At 35.5% G+C, this 24,973-nt stretch overlaps 1 protein-coding gene across 1 annotated transcript in view; it reads right to left on the bottom strand.

Moving 5' to 3' along the window:
* Nucleotides 1-1,625: 1,625 nt before the first annotated feature.
* OTOG (otogelin) overlaps nucleotides 1,626-24,973 on the bottom strand; it is a 211,484-nt gene continuing 188,136 nt past the window's right edge. Inside the window, exons 46-54 of the mRNA XM_063437518.1 lie at nucleotides 22,076-22,174; nucleotides 18,330-18,370; nucleotides 12,368-12,443; nucleotides 11,716-11,894; nucleotides 10,821-10,925; nucleotides 7,028-7,147; nucleotides 4,523-4,568; nucleotides 3,195-3,274; nucleotides 1,626-2,023 (exon numbers count right to left, since the gene is read on the bottom strand). Of these exons, the coding sequence (XP_063293588.1) occupies nucleotides 1,823-2,023; nucleotides 3,195-3,274; nucleotides 4,523-4,568; nucleotides 7,028-7,147; nucleotides 10,821-10,925; nucleotides 11,716-11,894; nucleotides 12,368-12,443; nucleotides 18,330-18,370; nucleotides 22,076-22,174 (947 nt within the window). The 3' untranslated portion in view covers nucleotides 1,626-1,822. The remainder of the gene's footprint in view (nucleotides 2,024-3,194; nucleotides 3,275-4,522; nucleotides 4,569-7,027; nucleotides 7,148-10,820; nucleotides 10,926-11,715; nucleotides 11,895-12,367; nucleotides 12,444-18,329; nucleotides 18,371-22,075; nucleotides 22,175-24,973) is intronic.

The raw sequence follows: 24,973 nt of genomic DNA, 5'->3' as shown, positions 1-24,973 counted from the left end.
ACATTTACATTATTTTTACAAAATCACTCATATTTGGTTATGATATAAAAATAGTCACTTTTAGGCGTAGTCAGAATTCATGTAGAAAACATGTTTATTTTTTGAAGTCTGAAAGATGAGATCTGAAAATTTGATAAACGAATGTACGGTCACTTTAAAAAAGAAATCCAAGTCAATTGCGATAGCATACTTTATAACAAAGGGGGAAATGTATGGAGTGTACAAAAGGTATACATTTTAATATAATTTCACTCATATTTGGCAGTGTAACAGTTAACTGTTATATGTGCTAGAATTCGCAATGTCTCAATTTCGGCTACAAATATTGGGCAGCAATTGGTTTACTCTAATCTGGTCTCTGATCATCATTTAAATTCCAGTTAAAACCTGTATTGTAAGCGCATGTAAGCAGAGCTCTCTCACGTGTCTTCTTTCTGTTTATATTATTTTGTGGCCTCGGCTTAGAGTGGAATTGAAGGACTGTCTTTTGTTTGTGTGGTTTTCTGGTGTAGTTTTCTGTGTGCAGCCCCTGTCTACCCCTGGATTACTGTATGTCATTATTTTGTTTGCCAATTACTTGCTGCAGTGCTTCCCTGTCTGTTTGTAAAGTCCTGCAGAATATGTTGCACTGTAAAATAATATTACCCAATAATAACAATAGAATAATAACCAATAATGAGAATACAGCTTTAATTGATTAAATAGTTTGTTCGGGTTGTATTTTGTCTCTCTTTCTGTCACCCTTGTACCCTGTTTCTATGCAATCAAAGGGGCACTCTGAGCAGCAAAACGACTTTAGCTTAATGAAGCCGTTTTGGTGTACAGATCATGCTCCTGCAGTCCCACGGCTCAGTTCTCTGCGATTTAGGAGTTAAATCACTTTGTATATGCAGCCCTAGTTGCAAATCCCCCGGTTTTGGCCTACACAGTCTTCCTATGCACTTCCTGCAAAACATTCTACATATTTTAGCTTCCCTTGTTCCACAGTGTGTACCAGCCTCCGGTGAGTTATTAAGTTCATTTAACAGAATGTGAGATAAAAACTCCAAAGTAAACACACTATGCTGTAAAATGTGTATATACTAACAGGGTTATTCTCTAAAGTGAGAACTGAAAGTGAATTGAAAGTGAATTTCAAATTTTAGGCTAACGTAGCAGAACTGAGCTGGCATGGAGAATTTTTCCAATTCGGCTACTTTGACCTCAAATTTTAAATTCAATTTGAATTTACTTCAAATTCTTACTTTAGTAAATTATCCTGTCAATCTACTTCATTAAGTTAAAGGTGTTTCTGCGCTTAGAGAGTCTCTTTCAGGAATTCTTGCAGCATTAAAATCCAGAAGATATAGGTCACATAGAAAAGTATCTAAATTTCTGACTTTGTCATTTTACGAAAAACAACTTATGTTTGTATGCTTATCTTGTATGAATGTTGGAATATTTCTTCATATTTCACAAGCACTTTTATGGTTGCGTTTTCTAAAGCACTAATGAATCAACAATTAAGTTAAATTAGCAAATACAAAAAGCTTGATTCCAAATATTTTTTTTTTATAGATTTTTGGAAATGGTGCAGTTATAGTTATAAAGTTAAACAATGTCATTTTTTTCTGAAAGTTGGCACATGTTCTTATGAATCAGACTTACAAAGTGAAAGCGATGACACCTTGGCAATATGGCGAAACCTACCAGAATATTTTAACTTGAAAAATAAAAATACATTATTCATCAATATAGACAATCGACATATATAGACATTTTTCCAGAGATGTGATATAATTTATATTCCTTTGTCAAAATGTTCTGTCAACAGAAACCAGTTTCAAGACCATTGGCAGGAGCAGTCCGTGGGTTCTTGGATAGAATAATTTACCCACGTTGAGTTTGCGCTGCAATATAATTGCACAACACGTCTCTGAAGACCAAGTTCTCTGCAGCATTTGCAGAATCGAGCGTAAGTGTTGATGTTGTAGTTGTAGATGCTGGCGGAAGGACACTTTCCATCACAAGAAACAATATTAACCTAGAGAAAAAAAATAAGGGGATACATGATAGTGTATACAAAGGACTCATTTAGAACACACAAAAAAAAAATCCAAGAAATGTTTGAAATTACATGTCTTCTCGTATGTTTTTGTCGTTCGCTTGCAAATTAATGAATTTCATTAAAAACATGATATGATATTTAATGTCGTTACCCAACACAGATGGGATTTAAAGTCATTAAAAACTATAAATGATGCAGCAGTTGTTGTAAAAAGTCTCAGAGAATGTGACATGACTGTTTATAGAAGTGTGACCTTGTTCATGATGCGCTCTTTATTCCATTTCCTGCTTTATAGGGTAATGAATATTTACTAGCCTCTAAGGAAGGCCGGATTATACATTCTTAAACTCTGTTTCTACCATGTGCTTTTAACACGGTAAATTGTGCAGATATAATATAGGCAAATAAAAATTAGACGACAGAGACCAGTTGCAGGAATCAATCAACAAAGACACGTCTCTTCACCTCAATCAACACAGATACGTATCTTCACCACAAATATACAGTTCAAGTAAATTTGTGATTTGTGAGATTTGTAAATTCTAAGTAGCATTCTAAAAATATAAGATGGGTCTTGCCATTGTGAGACCATCTACAGAAAACATTAGATTACATATGTATGTGTAGTTACATATACGGTACATATGAATCTTCTGTTAGTGTAATCTACTTTTCAAAAACATTCTAAGGCTCCACAAACAACGAAAATTGTTCTATCCATACCCAACTCTTATCACACTGCTCCTCATACGATAATGACAACATTAGTAAATAACCAGGGGAATAATAAGATTCATGACATGGTACATCTTTTGCAGGAGTAATTCTCTCATATCAGCTAGTTGGAGATGAGACTGGTTGGTGTCTGAGAGATTTTTTAGACAATAACTAGTGAATTGCAATTTGGCACAAAATTATGGCAACACCTAGAAAATCAAACCAGGAACAACATAGAGAAAATAAAATAATATTAAATGTCTGCAATGTTTAATTTACAAATATGCTGATTATTTAAATAGATTGCATTTTATAAATCTTTTGTAATTACAGATTTATCGTAGCATGTGAAAGTTCTCAATTCATGTTTTAAATAGCTAAATAAAAAACTTTAAAGCTTAAAAATCTTTCCTGTTAAAAAATATCTTACCGGAGTATTGCTTCTACAGTCATTCTTTCTGATGGTCATGCGGACAGTTACTCTCTTACAGAATTTCCCATCTTCCTTACCTAAAAAAAAAAAAAAACATATCTTAACTATTACAACAGAGGAAATATGGGGTTATTGGTAAGATATGATTGAGTCTAAAAAGATCACATTTTACGTATAGTATTAAAAAGAAAATTTGAGCAATCACTATGGAAACCAACAGAATGCTTCTACTGATTGCTCAAGTTTGAGAACTTTGCCCCAGAATTTGTGCTCTTTTAAGATAGTTTCTATTGCATTTAAAAAAAAATAAAAAATAAAATACTGGGCCTTATTGAATGTCAATGTTAGTCTAAGAATGTCTTGAATGAAACTTGAACAAATAAGAAAATTCTTGCACTCTTTCTTCAACATTGCTGTTATTTAATTACTACAAAAACATTAGAAACATGACACTACTTTCCAAAACTGCACTACATAAAATACCAGAAAATAAAAAATATATTAAATTATAGGTTCTGATTTCCAAATTACCTTATATGCATTTCACTTGAGTATACCATTAGCAATTGCAGATCAAATATTAAAAGGAGCATATAGTTTTAGCCTATTTTTTTTTTGTAATGCTGGGCCTGTAACTGACATAGGGATAGGCATAACAGAAAATGTATATGCAAAAGTAGATAGATTTAGGTAGATACCCCATTTTATTTCACTAGGTGCATTTGATAATTTGATATTTGTCAATATGTGTGGTCATATTGGGATGGGGACTCTAATACCTCTCCTGCTCCAAATTCCATGAATTTGATATGATATGAAATTGTGAATAACGTTATATCATACCATCGGCCACTGAGAGTTCTGCTATGGGTCTGCTGAATTATAAGGTAAAATTTGGGATATGTCTACTGACATTACAATTGAATTATATATATTATTCAAAGGTAAATAAATAAGACTGTCACATGGGCTGTTTTGAAACATATCTTTACAAATCTAGGTAGCCATAAACTCTTTTAAGCAGTTTATTGCACATTCTAAACAGATTTTTATTTATACATTCAACATTTATTAATCCAAAGCAACTTTTACGAAACTCTATATAACTGTATAAATGAATCTTCCTAATCCATTCAAAACAAAAGATAACTTCCAGCTTGGAATATCTCTTTAATCCATACGTGATTAGCAAATAATAGAATTTAAACAAATAACGTGATTTTTAGATATTCAAGTCAGAGATAGAAATTACAACACGGTGACACAACAATCAAGACCAATGTAATACATAATATTTTAATTAAAAAAAGTTATAGTTTACTTACATGTTTTGCAGCAACCGTCTAAAAATGATACTACATATCCTCCCATCTAGAAAAAGAAATGTATAAAACATTATAAATATGAAAAAAAATTGTCTTTTAAGTTTGTAAACCCAGCGTGCATCCACCATTGGTTACCAAAATGGACCTTTTACTTAAAAAGAAGTCCCTTTCTATGAACAAGTGTAAGCCTTATCTATAACTTGTGTGTTATTGTTGTGTTAACATACTTAAATTAACATTTGTTTGCATTGTCTGGCATAACATGTTTGCTCTACCCTGCATTGGCATCCTGATTGGATACTTCGTAGCATGTTTTTACATTTTTTGTAGTAGTTAAATTGGAATGTTAGAGGTGTATCCCAAAAGACCCTCAGATCCTTTTTAACATAAAGAACAGGGGCGGCCAAATATCGATGTCCAGCTGCTGTCGGGTATTCTTGTAAATGTAGTTCCTAAACAGCTGGACGGGCAAATGTTCAGCACTCTTTGTGTAAGAAATCATGGTAAGTTGACTAATTTTTGGCCTTTGTTTTAAGTAAAGGGTCCACTCTAATAATGAGTTTCAAGAAAGCTAAAATCAGTTTTGGCAGAAATGTTACCTGCCAACAAGGTAACCTTGAGCATTGCGATTATTTGAGGACTACAGCTCCCAACGTTCCCAGTTTGCAAGTAGTTATACCACTATAATATATGCATTGCTCACCACTATAATATATGCATTGCTCAAGATTACTATAATATTTTATGCTTTGGAACTCTATTGATTCTTTATAGAAACAAATCAATAAGATATCACCAGAATCAGCTTCGCCCACAACAATTTCTTTCTTTAAACATAGTTATTTAAAGAAATATTCATAAAGTTATACATATATATAATGACCAGTTTATGAAGCCACATGTACGCTTTAAGAATTTTACCTAAATATTTAGAAATGTTGGTGCCTTTTAATGACACGTCTGTTAATTCTGTTTATAAGTCAATCATGTGAATGAGTTAAAACTTCTAGATGAGGGTTTTATGTATGGTTCATAAACGGTTTCTGATAAGACATACAGCATGATAAAATGGAGCTAAAAGAAGCTAGATCATGCATCTACAGTCCCAGCAGTATACGTGGTCTGGTAAAACAACAAAAACATTTTCTATGAGATTCATCATCTACCCTATAACTTATGCTTATTCTTCTTACATGTGTTGACATTAGATATAATTTGCAAATCTAGGAATACTGGTGGATCAGTGGTGTTGAGGCTCTTTTGATGATGGTTTCATTGGTTTGGGACAAGAAGCGCTAAGCTCTAATCCCATCAGGTAAATAATGGTTCAGGTGCCTTAGTATGGTTCAGTTGGAGCAATGAGCAATGTCCCAGAGTCTCCATCTTGTATATCTAACCAGGAGCATCCAGGGAAAACTAAAGTGTTACAAAATACGATTATCTACATCTGGTATGGGCAACCTTTGGCACCCCAGATGTTGTGGGCTACATCCCTCATGATGCTCTTACACCCATAATGATGGAAAAGCATCATGGGAGATGTAGTCCAAAACATCTGGAGTGCCGAAGGATGCCTATGCCTGATTTACATCATGATATTCATTCAACAATATTCCATTGAGGGAGAGATGGCTGTAATTCCACTAATTTTAATAGTTCAGATATGGAATAAGCTAGGGCTTCTATGGTCCCAGTTCACCAGTTATGGCTCAGACAAAGGCTGCTTTTCAGTGGCATTATTTTCATCTCCATTCGTCAGTGCTAATTAAGCCTAGATTTAATGGTGGATGAGAACCAATAAAGAACCTTCCTGTTAGGTATACATTTATTACAGGAGGTTGTGGATGTACGGGGGATGTGAGCGGGCTTTGATGGGGGCAGGAATTGGGTAATGCTACCATGTTTAGATAAATTAGCACTTTGGTGCATTTAGGTAAGTTAGCTATACCAAATATATTAGCAGCATAAGTGGATGGAGGGGGAAACCATGACCAAGGTTAGCCATCACCAAAGAAAGTGCTGGATGCATCTGCTATTTGATCTACATTTAGAACTTTGTCAGAAAGTTGCTGTTTATGATGAACATTTAGGACCTAAAACTTGTTAGGACCTAAAGTATTGTCCAGATGCTCATATTCTACACGACACACTAAAACTAAGGTTTTTTGCCCAAATTATAAAAGGAAACAAATAATACTCCACACATTGTAGAAGTTCCTACTAAAACATAAAATGGAAAAATAATGGATTCTCATAGAGCAGAGTTGGTTAGAACATTGCCTGCTCCAAGCTTTGCTTTAATTGGTTGTATTCTGTCTGTTCTAGTGTAAAATAGTTTGAGGTTAAAATGTCTTCTTTCCTGTCTAATGAGAAGGCTGAATGTTAAGAAGACTTTAGAGTTATCATAGTTTAGTAACTAGTAACCTATAACGCCATTAGTAACCTATGATATTATTTGCTTCCAAATAAGCACCTAGAATTACTGTCCGTAGAGAGACCACTAACCTTTATACATTCTGTTTCATTAAATGGAGGACAATTGATGGCAGATGTTACTAATACTGGTCCTACAGATGTGTTTGTGCAGTCATATTTGACACATTTAGAATTCCAAGAAGTACCAGGCTATATAAAAAGTAGAAAATAAATAAATAAAAAATATCACATGATTCAAAATGAAATGCACGACTTGCATGTATAAGTATAAACCTTCATCTTGCATTGCAAGGTGAACCTTTTTCTAGAAGTATGAGACATTCAAAGCTATTCACTAATCCTTTGTTTGCTGGGGATGCAAGGAGTTGAAATTTTCAGAGAAAATTCCCAAAATATTTCCAGCTTTTGACCTGAAATTTGAAATCCCCTGGACAGTCACCAACAACTACAGGTTTAGTGAATAATTATATTCCACCCATCCTTAAAGAGGGTCATAAACAGGCAAGGAGTCATTATAAACCCTGGAATACTCAGGATTAACACAGAACTTAGAAGACCCATGACTGGTCTCATTATGGTTTTGAGTAAAATACATTGGTGATAATTGACTTCTACCAAGTGGAATTGATACCAGTCCTCCAGTTAATGCAAAAGTTTTACAAAAGCGCTAGGCAGTTCTTATATGCTAAAATAACAAAACAACAGCTACAATTGTCAAGTAATTACAGTATTAAATAATTATCTCTTTGTGTGCAGCACATCTGTTGATAGCTATAGAAACATACTTTTGAAACATATTGGATGGTTCAATCTGAATCATCATGTTTGGATCAGGGGTGGAGTGTTTGACCCAGACACATAAAGAATACAACTTTGTACACTAAATTTTCCCAGGCCCTTTTGCATTGAAGTCTGCATACGTGGAGACCATACAAGCTACATTTGGGCATGTTCTACAAATAACTTTGCAAATACAAAAATAGGTGTACATTGAAATGGGATTTTTTTTGGAACAAATTGAAATCCAAGTGGTTTGTTCACAGATCTTTTCATCTTTCATAATATTGGCCAACACATTAGACCCAGAAATTACATATACAAATATGCTTTCCTTATATGACATGATATATAATGTAACAAAGTATGAATGCAGGTCAAAATTGTAAGTACATTTAACAATACAGGAACCCTCTTGAAAAAAATATATGGCCTTTTTAAAACTCACCAAAAGGTAGCCAATGGCTTGTGAACTCACCAGAACTCACCACAAATGTTTAAAGAAAAAACACCAGACAGGCCTGGTGAATATCGAACAAGTAACGACTAGTGATGTCCCGGACGGTTGTCTGGCCAATAGTTCCCGGCGAACATAGCGTGTTCGCGTTCGCGGCGGCGGGTGAACATATTCGATGTTCGGTCTGCCCCCTATTCGTCATCATTGAGTAAACTTTGACCCTGTACCTCACATTCAGCAGACACATTCCAGCAGTAGACCCTCCCTTCCAGACCCTCCCACCTCCTGGACAGCATCCATTTAAGATTCATTCGGAAGCTGCATTCATTTTTTTATTTTTTTTCAATTTATTATTTTTTTTTTCAGTGCATATAAATGTTACAAGCAGATACTCCCCCCAGACACTCTGTATTACTGCAGATACTCCCCCCAGACACTCTGTGTTATTGCGGATACTCCCTCCAGACACTCTGTGTTACTGCGGATACTCCCTCCAGACACTCTGTGTTACTGCAGATACTCCCTCCAGACACTCTGTGTTACTGCAGATACTCCCCACAGTCACTCTGTGTTACTGCAGATACTCCCTCCATACATCCTGTGTTACTGCAGATACTCCCCCCAGACACTCTGTGTTACTGCAGATACTCCCTCCAGACACCCTGTGTTACTGCAGATACTCCCTCCAGAAACTCTGTGTTACTGCAGATACTCCCCCCAGACACGCTGTGTTACTGCAGATACTCCTTCCAGACACCCTGTGTTACTGCAGATACTCAGAGTGCTCTGTGTCATTTTACACAGCGTGGGAAAGTTCTTTGGAATTTTCCCACGCTGTGTAAAATGACAAAGAGCACTCTGATTGGTGGGCTTGGAATCTAACCAATCAGAGTGCTCTGTGTCATTTTACACAGCGTGGGAAAGTTCTTTAGAATTTTCCCACGCTGTGTAAAATGACAAAGAGCACTCTGATTGGCTTAAACCAGCCAATCAGAGTGTTCTTAGCCTAATTGCAGGGCGTGGCAAGGCTTTATAAGCCTTCCCCCGCCCTGCAGAGCTCAGTCTGCGCGGAGCCCTCCATGGGTGAAGATGGATTTTTTTTTTGTGCTCATTTTTTTTTTTTTTTAATTGGGTCTGTTCTTGGCTTTTTATTTGCCCTTTTTTGGGGCTGAAAAAAGAAGATTTTAGAAAAAAGAAGACGTCAAATGGTAAGTTGAATTTTTCTTTACAGGTTAGTTATTTTATTTCCCCTTCAGTATTTTTTAGGGTAAGGGGAGTAGGTAGAGGGTAACTTCTTTTGGGGTGGGGGGGTGGGTGAGTAGGGGCTTGGGGACCCCTAGTCACCTTTGATTGGGGGGAGATTTTTATTTAGGGCCCCCACCCACCACTCAGGGGTGGGGGCTGTGGGGGGGGGCAGTAGGTCCCCCCCCTTATTGTTTTTTTAGGGCCCCCACCCACCGCGCAGGGGTGGGGGCCAGGGGGGGGAGGACAGTAGGTCCCCCCTCATTATTTTCATGGCCCCCACACACCTTGCAGGGGTGGGTGCCAGGGGGGAGGAAGGTAGGTCCCCCCTCATTATTTTATGGCCCCCACCCACTGCGCAGGGGTGAGAGCGGGGGGAGGACATTAGGTCCTCCCCCATTGTGATTTATGGCCCCCACCCACCGCGCAGGGGTGGGGGCCTGGGGGGAGGACAGTAGGTCCCCCCCTCATTATTTTTATGGCCCCCACCCACCACGCAGGGGTGGGGGCGGGGGGAGGACAGTAGGGGGAACAGTCCATATTCTGCTCTGTTTCAGTGTGTATCAGGGATCCTTAGGATAGGTCTCAATCCATATCTGCCAAGTGACCCTATGTAGGGGGAACAGTCCCTATTCTGCTCTGTGTCAGTGTGTATCAGGGTCTCTGAGGACAGGTGTCAATCCATATGTCGAGGTGTCAATATGTCAGGTGTCAATCCATATCCATTGTGATTTAGGAATATTAGGTGATTTCTGCCCTTTATGGATTAAAACCAGACTCTGCATCAACTGTGTAATTTTCCATGGGAGTTTTGCCATGAATCCCCCTCCGGCATGCCACAGTCCAGGTGTTAGTCCCCGTGAAACAACTTTTCCATTACTATTGTGGCCAGAAAGAGTCCCTGTGGGTTTTAAAATTTGCCTGCCCATTGAAGTCTATGACGGTTCCCCGGTTCGCGAACGTTTGCGGAATTTTGCGTTCGCCGTTCGCGAACCGAAAATTTTATGTTCGCGACATCACTAGTAACGACTTGCTGCATCATGCATGGTGATCTTTACATTTCTTTATCTATTCTTGTGGTGGTCCATTGGACCATGACCTTATTGTCCATATTGGTCAATCACATCAGAGTGAGACTGAGACTGTCCTGGAGACTGTAATCCTTGTAATGTCATGTACAACATCAACTTCTTGCATTCACAAATACAATTAAAGTCTAGACATTTATTATAAGACTACCCACAAGCCCTCTCAAAATAACACCAACCAAACATAATTTTTATCCGGGAATAAAACAAAAATTCAATTAAAATAATGTGCAAATTATATTTAAATTTATATTGTGCGGAAAAAAAAATAGCAACGCCAACAACAAAAATCACCTACTCTATGGCTAAGAAGGGTGCCATTCAATAACGTTTGGACACAGGACATGTTCTTGCAGTTACCACAGCAGGTTGCTAAATCTCTCGGAGGAACGTATACCTGGTTCTGAAAAATGAAGACATCTGTTTGTTATTTAAAGAATTTACATTTTTTATTCACATATTATATATTTAAAATATATATAATATATGAGTGTAGATTTTTTTTATGCTCCTACTTTTCCCCCACCATTGGTGTACACTCACTTGAAAATATCAGTGTAATACATAGTATATTATGTATGTATTTAGCAGTATTATGATTGGCCAATTTTTGCACCTTTTATGTTCATCTGAATAATTTTCTCAAATCATTTGCATGGGTGAAAATCATTTGAGTCGAACTGCCACACTGACAAATTTCGGACTACCTGAACACATTTTTTGTTTTCATATTAACTAATTTGGCTGTACCAAATTTTCTGCCACGCACACGTATAATATTCGCTGCAGTATTACAACAATAGCTTAAAATTAAGACATTTAAAGGACTACAAGTATCATGACAATTAAGCATTTTGAAGTGGTCCTGGTGCCTGGAATCTGTATTTGCTGCAATGTGCCTATGAAATGCTGCACATACAGAATTTAACCCAACTTTCAGCTGGATGTGTAACTCCACCTCTGGAGCATCACAAGAGTTCAGACCGAATGGCACCAGTCCTCTAGGCAAAGCTCACTACAGTAGGCTGTAGTGGTTAAAATGCTGGATAAACCCTTTAATGTGATCTTTTCTTTATGTAGAACTCATGCTGAAGTTTTACTGTCTCTTAAACCATGCCAATTACTGAGAGGGGCACACAATTTACTAAACATGTTTTATTTTTCATTTTTATTTAACATTGTAAATTCCTTACAGGTTGACATTTGGCCGCGCAGTTTAGAGATGTAATGTTGAGCTGATGGTACTTTGTGACCGGGTCGACTAAGTCTGTGCAGTGCGTTGAGTGGCAGATGCCATCAACTGTGTGCTCGATGATGGTTTGTCCTGGTCTCAGAACACCTCGGTCCTTACTCAAACACACTGTGTCCTTCACTGTAACAAAATAAGCAAAAAATAAACTACTAAGGTACACCATGTATAAAGGATTCTGGCATGATAGATAGATTAGAGACATCTGTTTTAATGCTATCTGCCTTTCGGTCAGATATCCACCATTAAATATGCAGCTCTATGTAAGTTTAGAGATTAAAAAAAAGACATGGAATAAATTACAATTTTTTATGCATTAGTGCAATTGTGAGCAACAAATGTTTAAATATTGCAAACAAAGAATATTAACCAAAAAGGTTGCATAATGGCGGAGTTACTCTGACTTTGCAATTGGCCTGTAAAATTATGTTTGATTGGACAATGCAGTATAAAAATATGTTAGAAGGATCACCCCTTTAAATTAATTTCCCTGGAGTTAAATAAGTGAATGTCCTATGAACCCCACATTTCATAAGCATTGATCTTAGTGGATATTGTGTTCCAAATAAATGATGTAAATAGTTTTAATATTTTACCACATTTATACACAGTGCAGTTGCAGACATTTGCCGCACTATCTTTCCATTCCTCATCTATTTGAAGTTTTTCTCCCTAAAATGGAAGAAAAATAATTTTATGTTAAAAAGAACGATTGATATTTGTTTTTTTTATGCATCAGATTGTCTTTTTTGATGTGTAACAGAGGCCATCAATGTCCTAAAACAATTATAAATGAAAGATTAACCAAACAGTTAGCACGATACAGAACTAATCACAAAAAAACAAAACAAAAAGAAACCTGGCTTTTTATGCATAGAAGTGTCCTGAATATTACATGCTAGTTGAGATCGGGAGTAATTTACTCATATAAAGTACATGTGATTTTGAAAAGAGGCCATACTAGATTTAGTGTTAACAAATAGAGACTTGGTATCAGATATTACTATAGGTGAAAGTTTAGGATCCAGTGATCATCAGTCAGTGTGGTTTAATAAATTAACAGTGACTGAGTCACACCACACAAAAACTAAAGTTTTTAGACTTTAGAAAAACAGATTTTTCTAAAATTAGTATATGTGTAAAGGAGTCATTATTAGACTGGAGCAGTTTAAATGGGGTCAAAGAGAAATGGGATTATTTAAGAGTCAACAGAAAATTGCATTAGGCTTGTCAGTAAAAGCAAAAAAATTAAGAAACCCCATGTGGTACTCCACAGCTTCCAAATCACACACAGAAGAGAAAATAGCACAGTCAGTAAAAAAGGAGACAAAACATTTTTACATACATAAATGAGAAAAGGAAAATAAAACAAGGATTCGTTAGATTAAAAACAATAGAAGGAAGGTGTGTTGAAGAGGATAAAGGCCTAGCTGACTGCCTAAATGAATATTTTTGTTCAGTATTTACAGATGAAGATGAAGGAAAGGGGCCTCAGTCAGTGGTGTATCCCGGTTTTGTGCTGCCCTAGGCATGACTTTTAAAAAAAAAATTCAATCCCTTTGGGAATGCTGGGAGGGGGGTGGTTCTCCCTTTCCCTGGGGTCCGGTGGGGCTGCTGGGTGGGCAGGAGGCGCTGGCCGAGGGAGCACTGATTTATGAGCTGTCTCTGCTCAGCTCCCTCGTGCGCCACAGAGTGATGTCGGGAGCGGGAATATGATGACCAGATTTTTAGTTAGCCGCCAGGCTAACAGGACATTTGCCTGGGCATTTCGGGGCGGCTTTTTTTGCCGCCTCCTGGAAAATGCCGCCCAAGGCAAATCCCTTGTTTGCCTCGTGGTTAATACGTCCCTGGCCTCAGTTAGGAAAAATGACAAATGAATAATCGGTTACATGTGAGTTTACAGAGGAGGAGGTTCTATATTAACTGTCAAAAGTAAAGACAAATAAGTCAATGGGGCCTGATGGAATACACCCAAAGTTATCAAAAGAGCTTAGTGGTGTACTAGCAAAACCATTAACAGATTTATTTATCCAATCATTGTTAACAGGAGTAGTCCCAGAAGATTGGAAGTTAGCAAATGTCGTGCCCATTTACAAGAAAGGTAGTAGGGAGGAGTCGGGCCTCACTTCAGAAGTGGGGAAAGTAAAGGAAACCATGTTTAAGGATAGGATTGTTGAACATATAAAATCACATGGATTTTAAGATCAGAAACAACATGGGTTTACTTCAGGGTTACCATGCAAACTAATCTTATTGATTTTTTTGATTGGGTAACTAAAATAATAGATCAGGTTGGTGCAGTAGACATTGCTTACCTAGATTTCAGGAAGGCTTTTGACACTGTTGCACATAGAAAGCTTATCAATTAGCTGCAATCTTTAAGTTTGGATTTCAATATTGTTGAATGGGTAAGGCAGTAGCAGAGTGACAGGCAACAGAGGTTTGTAGTCAATGGAGTATGTTCAAAGCATGGTCTTGTCACAATTGGAGTACCTTAGGGATCTGTACTTGGACCCATTCTCTTTAATATTTTTTATTAGTGATATTGCAGAGAATCTTGATGGTAAGGTATGTCTTTTTGCTGATGATACTAAGATATGTAACAGGGCTGATGTTCCAGGAGGGATAAGCCAAATGGCAAATGATTTAGGTAAACTAGAAAAATTGTACAGAACACTGGTGAGCACTCACTTGGTAAAACTTGGATAAAACTTACAAGGAAAGGTTAAAGGATCTTAAATTTTTTAGCTTGGAGGAAACACGAGACAGGGGGATATGATAGAAACATTTAAATACATAAAGGGAATCAACACAGCAAAGGAGGAGACTATATTTAACCCCTTAAGACCGCAGCCAAATGTACAAGTTGTGATCAAACAATACGCAAACAAAACCTGGCATTTGCGCTATATGTCTGTCCAACCGTAATTCACCTCTTTCATATTAAATGCACCCACACTTATTATATATCATTTTATCCAGTGGAAACAGGGCTTTCATTTAACATCAAATATTTAGGCATGGAACATAATTTAATATGAGAAAAATATAAAAAAAATGGGAGAAAATAAGAATTTTTACAAATGTTTTAGTTCTGTGAATGTCAAAATACTGTTTGCTTTTACTGCAGTAACATACACATATTTGTATTCAGCGATGTCTCACGTGTAAAACAGTACCCCCTATGTACAGTTTTTATGGTGTTTTGGGAAGTTACAGGGTCAAATATAGCATGTTACATATTTCAGTTTTTTCACATTGAAATTCGCCAGATTGGTTACGTTGCCTTTGAGACCATATGGTAGCCCAGGAATAAGAATTACCCCCATGATATCATACCATTTGCAAAAGTAGACAACCCAAGGTATTGCAAATGGAGTATGTCCAGTCTTTTTTAGTAGCCACTTGGTCACAAACACTGGCTAAAGTTAGTGTTAATATTTGAAAATGCAAAAATCTAATTTGAATGCAAATTTGGGCCAGTGTTTGTGACTAAGTGGCTACTAAAAAAAACTGAACATACCCTATTTGCAATACCCTGGGTTGTCTACTATTGCAAATGGTATGCCATCATGGGGGTAATTTTCATTCCTGGGCTACCGTACGGTCTCAAAGGCAACCTGCCGAATTTGAATGTGAAAAAACTGAAACGCAAACCTTATATTTGACTCTAACTTTTGAAAACACCATAAAGCCTGTACATGAGGGGTACTGTTATACTCGGGAGACTATGCTGAACACAAATATTAGTGTTTCAAAACAGTTAAACTTATCACAACAATTATATCGTCAGTGTAAGTGCAATTTGTGTGTGAAAAATGCAAAACATTTCCCTGTCAATGACGATATCGTCGTTGTAATACATTTTACTGTTTTGAAACACTAATATTTGTGTTCAGCGAAGTCTTCCGAGTAAAACAGTAACCCCCATGTACAGGTTTTATGGTGTCTTGAAAAGTTACAGGGTTAAATAGAGTGCTAGAAAATTTAATTCCCTGACCTTTCAGCCTGGGTCGTCAGGCAGGTCCTGCAAATTGTAATTAATAAAATTATTACATAAATATATACGTAGAACTATTATATATATGTGTGTGTGTGTGTGTGTGTGTGTGTGTGTGTGTGTATATATTTATATATAATTTTTTCATTATTTTTATTATATATATATATAATAAAAATAATAAAAAAAAAATATATATATATATGTATATAATTTTTTTTATTATTTTTATTTATATATAGGTATATATATATATAGTGATATATACTTATGTATATAGATATATATTTTATTTCATTCTACATGTATTTTGATATCAATATATATATATATATATATATATATAAAAAAATACAAGTAGTGTTGCACTCACTGTGGTTAAATATTCACTGCCGGGTGCTTGTCTGGCAAAAATATAAAGGAAAAGTAGATAGCACTCCACGGACTCCCTTTGTTTAAATAAAAATTAACTTTTAATGCTCCAAGTTAAAAAATCAACGTTTCAGTCTGACCAATCAGACTTTCATCAGGACAAGGTCTGATTGGTCAGACTGAAACGTTGATTTTTTAACTTGGAGCATTAAAAGTTAATTTTTATTTAAACAAAGGGAGTCTGTGGAGTGCTATCTACTTTTCCTTTATATATATATATATATATATATTAATTTTAAAATACAGTTAGAACGAAATTACGCATGTATATATATTTTTTATTATTTTTTTAATTTTATTTTTTTAACGTATTTATATATTTATTTTTATTTATTATATATAAATATATATGTAATGAAAATTACAGATATATTTAATCAATATAATTGTATGTGTATTTTGATATTAATATATATATATATATATATATATATATAATTATGTATATATTAATATTAAAATACACGTAGACAGTGTATGTATATTTATGTGTATGTGTGTATATGTGTATAGTGAAGTTGCTGTTTAGTAGATAGGAGAGTGCGCTGGATCTTGTGTATTGTTTATTATATATATATATATATATATATATATATATATTTAGATCATATATATAATTTAATTTTACACTTTTTAACATGTTTTTTTTTTATTTCCAGGCAGCAGGGGGAGTACCTGTCATTACAGGCACTCCCCCTGCTTGCAATGCCTTGGACGGCTGTGCCGTCCATGTGATCATGAGGTCCTCGCAAGGACCTCGCGATCACATGGCCCAGGGGGGCCAAAGAGGACGGAGGGGGACTCCCTGGGCTCCCAGGTAAGTCCCCATACCGCGATCGCCGATGTGGGATCGCTGGCGACCAGGTAAGTACAAAAGATCGCAGGGCAGTCAGAGCCATCTAAATAAGGACGGCATAGAACGCTCTGTGGTCTTAAGGGGTTAAAAGAAGAAAAAAAAACTACCACAACAAGAGGACATAGTCTTAAATTAGAGGGGCAATGGGTTAAAAATAATATCAGGAAGTATTACTTTACTGAGTGGGTAGTGGATGCATGGAATATCCTTCCAGCTGAAGTGGTAGAGGTTAACACAGTGAGGGAGTTTAAGCTTGTGTGGGATAGTCATAAGACTATCATAGATATAAGATAAGGCCTGGGACTAATTCAAGTATTTAGAAAAATGGGCAGACTAGATAGGCTGAATGGTTCTTATCTGCCGTTACATTCTATGTTTCTATGTAGTTTATTTTTGCATGCAATGTCTATGCCCTTGCCATGAGAAGTCCATAGAACGGTTTTTATTCCATGACTTTTATATGAGTGTATTTTGCTTAAAGGACCACTATAGGCACCCAGACCACTTCAGCTTAATGAAGTGGTCTGGGTGCCAAGTCCACCTAGGATTAACCCTTTCTGCTGTAAACATAGCAGTTTCAGAGAAACTGCTATGTTTACTTTAGGGTTAATCCAGCCTCTAGTGGCTGTCTCATTGACAGCCGCTAGAGGCGCTTCTCACTGTGATTTTCAAAGCATTGAGAATGTTTTCCTATGAGACTGGCTGAATGCGCGCGGCTCTTGCCGCGCTTGCGCATTCAGCCGATGACGTGGTAAGGAGGAGGAGAGTCTCTAGCACCGAGGGAGCCCGGCACTAGAGAAAGGTAAGTGTTTAACCCCTTCATCTCCATCCAGCCCAGCGGGAGTGGGACCCTGAGGGTGGGGGCACCCTCAGGGCACTATAGTGCCAGGAAAACAAGTATGTTTACCTGGCACTATAGTGGTCCTTTAACGTGAAAATTAAACATACGCCACTGTTATATCACACATAGTGGTATATTATGTGTATTTTCTCACTAATGAGCTTCATATATAACCTGTTTTTCTTTGATTTGTAAGTTACAGAACATTCAAAGTTTTTTGCTTGCAATCTGTCTCTTTTAAGAGGAAAATAAGCAGAAGGTCACATTTTTCACCTATTTTGCAAGGTACAGAAAATCCAACTCAACTAAATTACATTTTCCGTGCAAAAACTGTGACGTCAACTTTTGTGTTATCCATGCAAACTGTATGTGTTTGACATGAGGCTGTGTGGCTGCAAATTACATGTTCCTCATACTACTAATACTTACCAGCTTGCACTCCGGTTTTGGGTAGGTATTGCATGAACACTCTGTGGATAAAAAGGGAAACATTGAAAGATTATTATTTGTATCCTGGGATGCATTTCTCAGTAGATCACTTCAAAACATTTTCATATAAATATTAGATTTGGAGATTTAAATCGATCTGAAGTGAAATCCGAACCGAATTTGGACAGATTGTTTTTTTTGTGCGAATTCCAAACCAAACTTAAAGGAACACCGTAGGCACTTTAACAACTTCATGTTATTGAAGTTGTTATTGTGCCTTCAGTACTCCCCCCCCCTCCTATCCCTTAAATCCCTTTATTTCTATGCAGAGCATTCGATTGGACTGTTATCCTAGAAACACACCTCTAGGATGACGGCACTCGAAGAGTAGGTCGCGGAAGTTCTGACGGAGACTCAGCATTGCAAAAAAGGTGATTAATTCATTTTGTTTTATTCATTTATTTATTTTTTAATACCTGGGGGATATTCCTAATGCTATAGTGTCCCTTTAACCCGAATTCTGAATAAACCGAATAACGAGATAGCTGGGCTGTTGTGGTTGATTTTGGATTCTGAGTTTCAAATTAGTAAACTAAATTGTATGCCAATTTTGGCCAGTGTTTGTGACTAAGTGGCTACTAAAAAAGACTGGTAATTCTAATTCCTGGGCTACCATACGGTCTCAAAAGCAACATAACCGATCGGGCAAATTTCAAAGGGAAAAAAGGAAACTCAAGCCTCATATTTGACTCAGTAACTTTTGAAAACACCCTACAACCTGTACATGAGGGTTACTGTTATACTCAGGAAACTTCGCTGAACACAAGTGTTAGTGTTTCAAAATAGAAAAATGTATCACAACAATTATATAGTCAGAAGAAATACCGTTTGTGTGTGAAAAGTGCAAGAAAATAAATGTTTACTGTCGATATCATCGTTGTGATATGTTTTACTGTTTTTAAACGCTAATATTAGGGTTCAGGTACAGGTTTTATGGTGTCCTAGAAAGTTACAGGGTTAATAATAGGACTTGTGAGCCAAATTCTCTGGACTTTCAGCCTGGGTTGTCGGGCAGGTCCCTCAAATTGTAATTAATAAAATGACTTGATTATGTAAAAATATTATATAAATATATTTGTAGAATAAATAGGTATCTATATATATAGCTTTATATATATATATATATATATATATATATATATATATATATATATATATATATATATAGCTTTATATATATATATATATATATATATATATATATATATATATATATATATATATATATATATATATATATATATATATATATATATACAAAATTGTCCAATGCTTGCACTCCTGTAAGGATGTAGGTATAGCCCGGTGCTTGTCAGCAAATTTTATAGAGATCGAAGGTAGGAAAAGCACTCCAAGGACTTCTTTCAATGTAGAAAATAAGTAAATTTTATTCGGCAACTGCCATAAAAACTCAACGTTTCAGTCCTGTGTCAGGACTTTCGTCAGGATAAGACGAAAGTCCTGACACAGGACTGAAACGTTGAGTTTTTATGGCAGTTGCCGAATAAAATTTACTTATTTTCTACATTGAAAGAAGTCCTTGGAGTGCTTTTCCTACCTTCGATCTCTCTCTCTCTCTCTCTCTCTCTCTCTCTCTCTATATATATATATATATATATATATATATATATATATATATAGCTATATATATAGATATCTATTTAAATTCTACAAATATATTTATATTATATATAATTTTTTAAAATTATTTTATTTATATATAGCTATATATATATATATATATATATATAGATACATATGTATTTATAATGTCATTCTAAAGCACTTTACTCTCTCCTCCAGCTCTGCTTCACTCCCACCTTATTTGATTGCTATTTCCTGTCCTGTTCTAATATGTTTTATACCCCACCTCCTATAGACTGTAAGCTTGTTTGAGCAGGGTCCTCTTCAACCTATCGTTCCTGTAAGTTTTCTTGTAATTGTCCTATTTATTGTTAAATCCCCCCTCTCATAATATTGTAAAGTGCTACAGACTCTGTTGGCGCTATATAAATGGCAATAATAATAATAATAATAATAATAATAATAATAATAATAATAAGGTATATTTACTAATAGTGTTTTTTTTTTAATTGTATTTGGGAAGTGAAGTATTCCTTTAACCCCTTAAGGACCAAACTTCTGGAATAAAATGGAATCATGACGTGTCAGACATGTCATGTGTCCTTAAGGGGTTAAAACACATTTGCCATATGAAAAGGCAGGAATGAAATCCCAATCTTAATTCAGTCCCTGACAATTACACCAAAAACTCTGCTTGCTTTCTTTAAGTAATAAAGAGACATGCATTTAAAAAAAAAAAAAAAAAAATTCAATGTGCACACATAACGTATCCTGTAACATCAGTGTGCAATACTATATTCAACCATTCTGGTCCCTTTAAAAGAAAGGATTTTCATTTTTTTTAGCTCGTTCCCTGAGTGAAATAGACACATGATTGTTCAACTGTTTATTCAGGCTAGTGAAATAGAAACCCATTCTAATATTGCTGCAAAATGCTTTGCAGAGTTCTGCTTATAGAATCTGCTTTGCTCAGATATCATAAAATGAAATGTGTCTCTTCAAGTATTTAGATTGCCAGAACATGTGGGTAAGAGCTAACTGCTTTCACAAAGCAACGAGATGCATTCACTAAATGCTGAGTGGACTCAAGTGGATCAAGATGTGCTAATTCTGAGGAGATAAGCCAATAGCTTACTCTCTGGATATTCAATAAAATGTAATCTGGCCTATAGCCCATGCCAAAATCTACATACAACCACAGCATTTACGAGCAATCATTTAATATCAGCAGAAAGCCAATATAATGCACTGTGGCTCTTTAACACAACTTCAACCTATCAAATCTTCAGGATCATTGAAAGTATCCCCAACCTTTGCACCACAAACCTAATCCACAAGTATTAAATAAAATACATACATATATCTTAAATGTCAAGCCCTACACTGCCATCCAGTCCTTAAAATCTACATGCAACCACAAGAAAGAGTGAATTTCTCTTACCAGGACTAAATTGTAACTTGCCAATGGCTATCCGTGAGTGGAACTTTTAAGCATTGTATATATCCTTACTCACTGCCCCATATACATTATTTCATAATGTGCCCATATGAAAGTGTGCTGGCCAATCGGTTTTGACAGTTTTTAACCAAACCAGTCGTCAAGACCCACCAACAGTCCAGGTTTTATCAGTATCTCCATTGGAATAATACAGGGAAATACATAAATTCTGGATTGTCGGGGGGCCATGAGGATTGGTTTGTGAACCGCTGGGCTACGATGACACTTTGCCTTTTGATACTCCTCACCTTTGTGATCTGTTCAAAGAGCTAAATTTCTGTCCTGGACACATCGAATCATCCACTAAAATGTCTTTCAAATTTATTTTTTTTGCACCGTTAAACTTTTCATAGTTTGTAATCCTTCAAATAATTACACAATTACAGCACAACCTACATATCAATTTTAACAACTTTAATCTTTATTACCCAAGGGACAGATTATCAAAGCAAGTATTCCATGTGATGAACTAAATGTCAAAATGTAAAATTCTTACAAAAACATAGTTACCGGGGCAAGTGAAGGCAGGAATCACAAAAAAATATTTGCAGTAAACAAATAGAGAACCAGTGTGGAATTGATATAAAAAATAAATTAATGTTACCGCATGTCTTATAAGGGCAGCAACTGTCAGGGTTCCAGATTTCAATTGCAGACATTCCTAAATTACAGGTCACTTCAGGACATCGAGCGGGGTCACAAGCTGCAAGCACAAAGGAAGCGATATTTAAAGAAGAATAGGCTGTAGAAGAGAAACTACGGATGTGAAACAATAGCTGTTATTGGTAATAGTAATACAATATACCCAAATGTCAATTACAGTAAAAATTTACAGACAGAGTATTGGAGGCATATGACCAAATAATAGATCCATATAGAAAAATACCCCTCTCTGTCTCATTAGAGATTTGTTTGCTTGAAGCTGAAGCAAGCAAGATTAATTGTTAGTGGAGGACCCACCTAAGAGGTTTGCCTTGACGTGGCAGGTGGGCTCACATCTAATGGCCATTGGGGTTACTAAATAACCTTAATTTATTTAAATATGCATAGTAATTTGGGCTAGAGCTCAGGTTACTTTTTTTATCTTTGGTTTTTACTATATGACCAAAAAAAAACAGTTAATCTTTACTTTTCGCTACAAGTGAATATGAATGATTACTTATCATACTTTTTTTTATTTAAATGATTTAAAGTTAAACATAAAATTCCATTCCCCCAAGCAAGGGATAAACAATGGAAGACAGATTAAAAGGGTCAATGAGTTATCAAAAATAATGGGAAAATGGGCGAGTAAGGGAAGCAAAAACTGAATTTGGAGGACAATGAATAATGGTCACAATGAGGAGCACAGAGGCACAAGGGCAACATGGTGTCCTGAAGTCCAGGTGTGCTCACATGGTCCAGCATTAAGAAGTTTGGAGAGGTTGAGTCAGAGGAGGCTAAAGGAGGATTTGGGATGGAACTGGTTCATTAGAGAAGTTAGGTGAGGTGCCATTTAAAGTCCTGATGAATACGTGGGTTGGTGAGAGTAGGAAATATATCTGATTTACATTAAGGATACAATTTATCAATAATATATGGTCGTGATAGACATAACTATAATGACGCTTAACCCCTTAACACCGCAGCCAAATGTACAAGTTGTGAACAGAACAAAACGTAAACAAAACCTGGCATCTACGCTATATGTCTGTCCAACCGTAATTCACCTCTTTCATATTAAATGCACCCCCCCTTATTATATATCATTTTATTCAGGGGAAACAGGGCTTTCATTTAACATCAAATATTTAGGTATTGAACATAATTTAATATAAAAAATTTATAAAAAAATGGGAGAAAAAAATAATTTTTTAATTTTTTTTTGTTCTATGTGACATTTTAACTGTGGATGTCAAAATACTGTTTGCTTTTACTGCAATACAATACACATATTTGTATTCAGCGATGTCTCACGTGTAAAACAGTACCCCCTATGTACAGGTTTTATGGTGTTTTGGGAAGTTACAGGGTCAAATATAGCACGTTACATTTGAAATTGAAATTCGCCAGATTGGTTACGTTGCCTTTGAGACTGTATAGTAGCCCAGGAATTAAATTTACACCCATAATGGCATACCATTTGCAATAGTAGACAACCCAAGGTATTGCAAATGGGGTATGTCCAGTCTTTTTTAGTAGCCATTTGGTCACAAACACTGGCCAAAGTTAGCGTTAGTATTTGTTTGTGTGTGAAAAATGCAAAAAACGCCAATTTTGGCCAGTGTTTGTGACTAAGTGGCTACTAAAAAAGTCTGGACAAACCCCATTTGCAATACCTTGGGTTGTCTACTATTGCAAATGGTATGCCATCATAGGGGTAATTTTCATTCTTGGGCTACCATAGGGTCACAAAGGCAACGTAAGCAATCTGGCGAATTTTAATGTGAAAAAAATGAAACACAAGCCTTATATTTGACGCTGTAACTTTTGAAAACACCATAAAACCTGTACATGTGGGGTACTGTTGTACTCGGGAGACTTCGCTCAACACAAATATTTGTATTTCAAAACAGTAAAAAGTATTGCAGCAATAATATCGTCCGTGTAAGTGCTGTTTGTGCGTGAAAAATGCAGAAAACGTCACTTTTACTGGCGATATCATCGTTGTAATACATTTTACTGTTTTGAAACACTAATATCTGTGTTCAGCAAAGTCTCCCGAGTAAAACAGTACCCCCCATGTACAGGTTTTATGGTGTCTTGGAAAGTTATAGGGTTAAATATAGTGCTAGCAAATTAAATTCCCTATACTTTCGGCATGGGTTGTCAGGCAGGTCCCGCTAATTGTAATTAATTAGGATACCTAATTATGTAAAATTATTACATAAATATATGTGTAGAATTAATATATGTATATATATACATATGTGTATATATACGTATATATATATATATATATATATATATAATTTTTTTTTATATTTTTATTTATATATAGGTATATATATAGTGATATATACGTATATATTTATGTATATAGATATATATATATATTATGATATATATATTATTTTGTTCTACGTGTATTTTGATATAAATATATATATTAATATCACAATACAGTTAGAACGAAATAACACATCTATATATTTTTTAATTATTTATTTTTAAATATTTTTTTAATTTTATTTTTTCACGTATTTACAGATATATTTTTATATTATATATAAATATATATATAACAATAATTATATATATATTTAATCAGTATCAGTCTACGTGTAATTTGATATTAATATATATATATATATTTATTAATATTTAAATACACGTCGTGTATGTGTAAATGTGTGTGTGTGTGTATGTGTATATATATATATATATATACTTAGATCATATATATATATATAATATATATGATCTAAGTATATTTTATTTGTAACTAATTTTTTACATTTATTTTTTGAACTAATATTTTATTTTTTTTACAGGACAGGGGGCAGAGACAGTGTCAGCCAGT

The sequence above is a fragment of the Pelobates fuscus genome, chromosome 12 (genome assembly GCF_036172605.1).
Source record: "Pelobates fuscus isolate aPelFus1 chromosome 12, aPelFus1.pri, whole genome shotgun sequence".
NCBI lineage: Eukaryota > Metazoa > Chordata > Amphibia > Anura > Pelobatidae > Pelobates > Pelobates fuscus.
This window is presented reverse-complemented; position numbering and strand designations above follow the sequence as displayed.